General features: G+C 39.5%; 1 protein-coding gene and 1 non-coding gene across 2 annotated transcripts; one reads left to right on the top strand and one right to left on the bottom strand.

The window, feature by feature from the left end:
• The first annotated feature begins 4,751 nt into the window (after window positions 1-4,751).
• Window positions 4,752-4,823, top strand: TRNAE-UUC. The gene has a single exon. It is a non-coding gene; the product is annotated as a tRNA-Glu (tRNA).
• Window positions 4,824-4,886: 63 nt separating this feature from the next.
• On the bottom strand, window positions 4,887-6,280 carry LOC122658264 (aspartyl protease AED3). Its single transcript, XM_043853184.1, has one exon. It carries the CDS (start codon window positions 6,212-6,214, stop codon window positions 4,889-4,891), a length of 1,326 nt encoding a protein of 441 aa, XP_043709119.1. The 5' UTR covers window positions 6,215-6,280; the 3' UTR covers window positions 4,887-4,888.

Below are 6,280 nucleotides of genomic sequence, written 5' to 3'. Positions count from 1 at the left end.
GGGAAAGAGAGAGAAAAAAGAGGGAAGAAAGCCGAAAGCTATCTTTTTGTTTTCTTTTCTCAGAGGGTTGTGTGGGTTGCCGGTTGCAGTAGCCTACACAGAATGTGAGCGAGAGTGTGACACGGAGGGGTGCGTGAAGCGTTTACCATATTCTTTCAAGTTTGTTTTTTTTTTTTTTCTTAAAATTTTTTTTTTTTTTTTGTTAAATGGTTTCTTTCTTCCCACCCCCCAAAAAAACCAAACAGAAAGGTTTCCTCCTTCCCTTTCCTTTGTTTTCTCTTTTGTTGTTTGTTGTTAATCTGACATTGGGTCACTTAATTAATTTATATTTTGTTACTTCTTGTTCTCCTCCCAAAGAATTGTGTTTCAGATGTCTTCAGTTTCCTTGTAACTTTTTTCTTGTAAATTCTAATATATAAATGAGATTCTTCATTGGGAAAATTACACGGTGACCCCTAAGGTTTGCCATAAATATAATACAACCCCCTATATTTTTAAAATATATATCCTAACCTCCTAAATTTAGAATACTTATTACACTCAGCCCCACTCGTTAAAACATTCCCGTTAATTGCTGACATGTGATGCAATGATGCCTTAAAATGACAAATATACCCTTCAAGATTTCAGCCCAAAGACGGTCTGCAACCTCCGACCACCTCTTCTTCTTCTTCAACCACCGCCCCACCACAAGGGCTATTTATATAAGGTTGCTTAATCTTCTAATGATATAATGGAGTATAGATGTAACCCAGTTTCAACCTTTGACTGCTTCGGAGTTACCGAACCGCGAACAGGTTGGAAGGAGAGTGGGAGATAGCAGGGGAGAGAGAGAAGGGGTGGGCGATGGCAAATCACAGAGATTTGAGCAAAATTCTATAGATTTAGGGCAATACTGAGTGCCATCTTCAACTTGCGTTCGACCCTCCACTGAAACTTGGTGATTAACTCCGGCCTGCAATTTACCTGATGCTTTCAGGATTTGACGGTATTCCAGTGAGCGATGTACAACGGCATTGCAGACCCAAGTCTCTGCTCAAACCAAGGCACTCCGCTTTTGACTAAAAAAAAATTTATTCTTCATCTTGCGTGATCTCTGCGCAGCTTCTGTTATTCTCATCTCTGCAACAACTCTACTTGCACCGCCCATCTCATATTTCATTTCTCCAACCTTTATCTTCTTTTTTTATTTTAATCCCATGAAGAAACTGAAATCGGCAGCATGTTCTCCTTTTGACTGTCAGATTCCCGTTTTTTAGTTTAGTTTATCCCCATCGCATCATCCTTTCCATTATTTTATTTCACAACTTCATTTTCAGATGTGGGCGGATCTGCACCATTTGTCTCTTGTTTATTTTTCTTGTCTTGAGATTTCCCTTTTTTCAGCTCTTTGCCTTCTTCGCTTGTTTAGTTCTTTCCCCAAGGACCTAGAGATACTATTGCATCCCCTGAGATGCGACTATTTTGCTCAACAAAGTTGGAGCGGTGGTTGAAGAAGAAGAAAAAGAAATAGTAGTTGATCCTATTTTTTAATGTTAGAAAAATAAAAAAATAGAATAAAATTATTTTAATTGAAAGGCAAAATTGTCATTTAAATTTTATATTTAACATCGTTCATTTATCGGATGTATATTTTAAAAATACAAGAAATCGCACTGTATTTAAGACAAACCTTAGGAGGTCATTGTGTAATTTTTTCTTCATTCTTTCTATTTGGAATGTGGGTGTAGCTACTTGATTGTTATATGGTGTTTCTTCTTTTATTCTTTTAGTCCATCCCTCTTAATTTATTATTAGAAAAATTAAAAAAAGTTACAATCAAATGTTTTTTGTGTTAGGGGTGCAAGTTGTACTCAGACACATGGGATAAATGAAATAATCGCCCTATCCCTTAAAAGGCAGGCCCATGTGTAGAAAATGTATTTTAGATATCCAAAACTTGCAAATTATATTTAGGATATCATATTTTCAATTATATCCCAAATCACCACCACCGCTACAACCTTCATTGCCGCAGCCACCACCACCCACGAGACTGAGACAGGACGACTTGCAAAAAGAAGGACATGACCGTACTCATTGAGACCATGGTTTCATACAATTCAAAATTCCAGAGTTGAGGCGTACAACCAAGACCAAGAGAGAGGGAGACCAGGGACGACAAGAGAAACAAAGAAAACCAGAAATGATGTTAAGCACCCACCGCTGCCCATAAAGGCACAAAGAACACGAACCGAAACCCCAACTCATGAGCTGCAAAAAAATTGCAGGTTTTGATCCAACGAAGTCAGAACCGGTTTAAGCGGAGACATTGCTATCTCTGCTTCAATGGCGACCTCGATTTGAAGAAGCTCCAAGCTCGTAGTTTGCCTAACATGGATTTACTCTCTGAGCGTCTGCGTCTTTGCTTCACGGCTTGTGAAAGAAATCTCATCTGGGTTATGAAAACTTTATTTGAGTCTTTCTAGGTTTGATCATGGAAAGCGAGACGGCACCAAAGCAATCCGATGGAGAACGTGAGATATCTGGACCTGGTTTGGCATGGGACCTACTTCCCCTTCATATGTGGGATAATATCCCTCCCATGGCTTCCGATTTCAAGCTTGTTCAGGACAAAATCCATCTACAAAACATGGAGAAATATAAATCCAATCAGAATTTTTTCGTTCATCTAATAGACTGGTAAATCATCAAGAATCTTACTTCAGGCTTTTCGCAGATTTCAACAATCAAAAGGTCGCTGCTGTTTTAATCCAACAGAAAACAAATGTGTTTTGATTTCTTTGTCATTTGTATCACCTTCTTGCCCAAGCACATGTTGTAGGCTCCGTCGACCTCTTGTCTCGCATTTGTATCATCTTCATACCCAAGCACATGTTGTAGGTTAACCATATTTCTATTGCTGTTTTTCTTTGTATTTCTTCTCTTTCTTCTCTCCGGAGGGGACTCTTTTGCTTAAGATTGAGTTGCAGGTCAAGCGAGGAAGGGGATTGATTTTGGAGATTTTAGATTCAAGGGTAAAATAGTAACTCTACACTGGTCAAGGGTAGTTTAGAAATTTAAATATATTTAACTTGTTGACTTCATAAGTTACGCATAAAATTAATGATAGGGACTAAATTATAATATAGGGTTCTAATACAAGGGGATGGGTGAGTATTTTCAAAAAAATAGGGGGTGAGTTGAGTATCATTCAATTTTTAGGGGGTGTCGTGTAATTTATCTTTTTTTATGATTGTTCTAATTTTAGGTTTTTTTTGGCTTTACTTCGATTTGCATTTTCCATTTGTTTGATATATGAGATCATGAACAGATAGCTCTGCTTGATTACGACAAGGATTTTCTTGTTGACTGCTGAATTTTTCTAGGTATCTTCTTTTCTATCATGTTTGTATGTTAATAAGAGAGTCATTAAGAGAGGGAGAGAGAGAGAGAGAGAGAGAGCATACGGTATACCGCTAGCATACCCACCCTCTCCCCACAAAGAAGAAGAAAACTACAACATGGTTGAATGGTATCTCACTCTAATTTTGTGTAATCTTGTAATTTTCCCTTTATTGGTCTTGCAATTTTTGAAAAGTTTATTAATTGATTTGATTTGTTGTTTTATTTAAGAGAACAATTTATTGTCACCAAAGTGGTGAATGAAAAAGTTGTAACTTTCTTTTAATTGTTCCTTGTCTTATTCACAAAAATTATTTAATGCAAAAGTAAAAAAATAGATTTTTAAAAATTAAAAATTAGTTAACACAGTTTTTGTGTGAAATGAGAGAATTTATCTACGTTTTTTTTTTTTTTTCTTTTTAATGTCATATTAAAAGGGTAAACAAGAAAAGTTATACTTTTCCCTTTATTTTTCTTGCTTTAGTTAATGATTACAGCTGCATCATTAAATGGTAATGATTTTTTTTTTGTTTACCAAAAAAAATAGATTGTCTTAATCAAATGTTAATCAACCTAAGGTTTGTGGCTGAAAACTTTCTTTTAGCTCAATTGTGGTCTCATTTTACCATAAGAAAGACCAAAATTTGTAAAGCTGCAATGTTAAATAGATTAGGGGCTCAGATCTTGGTTTTCAAGGACAACTGGTAGTTTGGCACCATAATGTAATCCAGCAAAACCATCAAATTTAATTTAAAAAAAAAATCCAAGGTCTTCAGTGTTTGGGCTTGGGGGAGTCTCGTAAGTGCTCATTTTTTGGTTTTTGATAACACACGTAAGTGCTCATTGCACGTAGCTTCGCAATGGATATGTCTCATTCACTACAATTTAGAACACAAAAAGGGTATTTTTGGAAGCAAAAGGATATGTATTTGTCGCTGATTATACAGATGTGCAATGGAGCCACATCATTACAAAGTAAACGAAGGGATTAATTCTCTTGAAACTTTACCTCAACGGAGAACACTTGTAATCATGGTTTAAAGAATTAGATCTGAATCATCAAATTCTAATATGCTTGATTTTCAAACTTTTCTTTTGAATCGGCCATAAATGCACTTAGATATTCATTTTTTATGTCTCTCATCTCCCATCTCCCATCTTTTAGTCACTAAAGTGATAAGAAACCAATGAAACTTATCTCTTGCAGCAAGAGGTACAAGACTTTTGAAACAAATAACCAAACAATCACAGATCCATGGAAATCCTTGCATCTTCCACGGGTTATCAAAATCAAGGCAAGAATGATGGAAATTTAGAGAAACTATCATAATTACTTAATCAAAATAATACATTTATTAAATAACAAATCCGTTGTCGTCCAGCGGTTAGGATATCTGGCTTTCACCCAGGAGACCCGGGTTCGATTCCCGGCAACGGAATTTTGGTTTTTAAAATTTTATATAGATGATCTTTTAACTTCACTCCACCTAATCAACGGCTACGATTAGTTACAGAGTTCACGAGCAATTCCTAAACGAGAATTAGGGAGATCAAAGAGTATCCTGAGGTTCTGTTGTTGCAGATTAGCTATGACGTTCAACACTGAATTCACATTACTTGGAGCTGCAGCCATTGCCAAACATGCTACTGAACCTGAGCTACTATGTATCAATGTGTTCTCCATTGGCAACCTTAAATCCATGCCGGTAAAGTGTAGGGTCACTGCCGGTGCCGAAGCGTCATTCGTGGCCGTAAAACAGGTATCAAATGCACCCAATGAAGATATGGACCCTCCGATCTGCTTCCGGAATTCATCTCGGATCCCGGTGTACACTAGTTGCACAAACCGGGTTATCACCGTACCCGAATCAATTATGGTCCCTGCACCGGTGTTTGGATTGAATGCGAGAAGCTCCGGTGCTATAGGGACCAGAACACGACCGACGCTGATACCGGTGAGGTTCACATAGTACAACGACGGCCGGTGAGGGTTACGTAGGAGAGGAGTAGTCCTGATGTTCTTGGGTTGACCCGTGAGTCCGAGTTTCATTGACCCGGAAAAGTAGTAAGATTTGAAGCTAGGTAAGCAGTAGGAGAACACACCATTGTAGAGTGAACCAGATTGAGAGATCAAGGACATGGGCCCTCGGCCCAGGCCCAGTAAGCCCTGAGGTGGGACAGATCCACCGGAGATGGAATTGATGCAACCAAAAGCGAAATTTGATAGAACATCAGGGGCTAAACTCAGTGAGTCATGAGATAAGGTGGCGGAGAAGGAGGAATCGCCGCCGTAGGACTGGTTGAAGAGACACGGACTCGTTCCTGTGGCTGGGCAGGAGAGGCCGCGAATTTGGCCGCATTCAGCCATGCTGCAGTCCAAGGATGCATAAGTGGAAGACACGTTGGGTGAGAAGACGGTGGAAGAGCAACCGGAGCAGCCACTGCAAGGAACCCAGGCTTCGTCGTTGCTGGTGTCTAAGACCATGAACATGAGTTGACCCGGGGTACCGAGTTTGACTCGGACGACGTAGTTGCCGATGTTCAATGCTTGTTGGCCCGATGCGATGGGGACTGAGGTTGGTTTCTTGGCGACAAGGCTGGATAGGTAGGTGAGTCTAGCTGAGTCCTTGGCGGCCATGTGAATGACTGTGTCAGTCCATGACTCGGTCTTGGGTGGATGGAAGGGGGAGCATTTGCCGTAGATGTGGAGGAGAGGAAGCTCAGAGTCGCCGGAGGAGGTGAGTGGACAAGGGCCATCAGCTTGGGCTGTTGAGATAAGGAGAGAAAGGAGGAGGAATGCAGTAGTAGTAGCAGTAGTATATAAAGCCATCACTCGGGGGAGGAGTTGGGTGTAACTCGGACAGGCCCGAGTCGATAAGAGTTATGTGTTATGGGA

This window comes from Telopea speciosissima, chromosome 4 (genome assembly GCF_018873765.1).
Source record: "Telopea speciosissima isolate NSW1024214 ecotype Mountain lineage chromosome 4, Tspe_v1, whole genome shotgun sequence".
In the NCBI taxonomy this organism is placed as follows: Eukaryota; Viridiplantae; Streptophyta; class Magnoliopsida; order Proteales; family Proteaceae; genus Telopea; species Telopea speciosissima.
The sequence above is the reverse complement of the archived record's forward strand: the minus strand, read 5'-3'. Positions and strand labels throughout refer to the sequence as shown.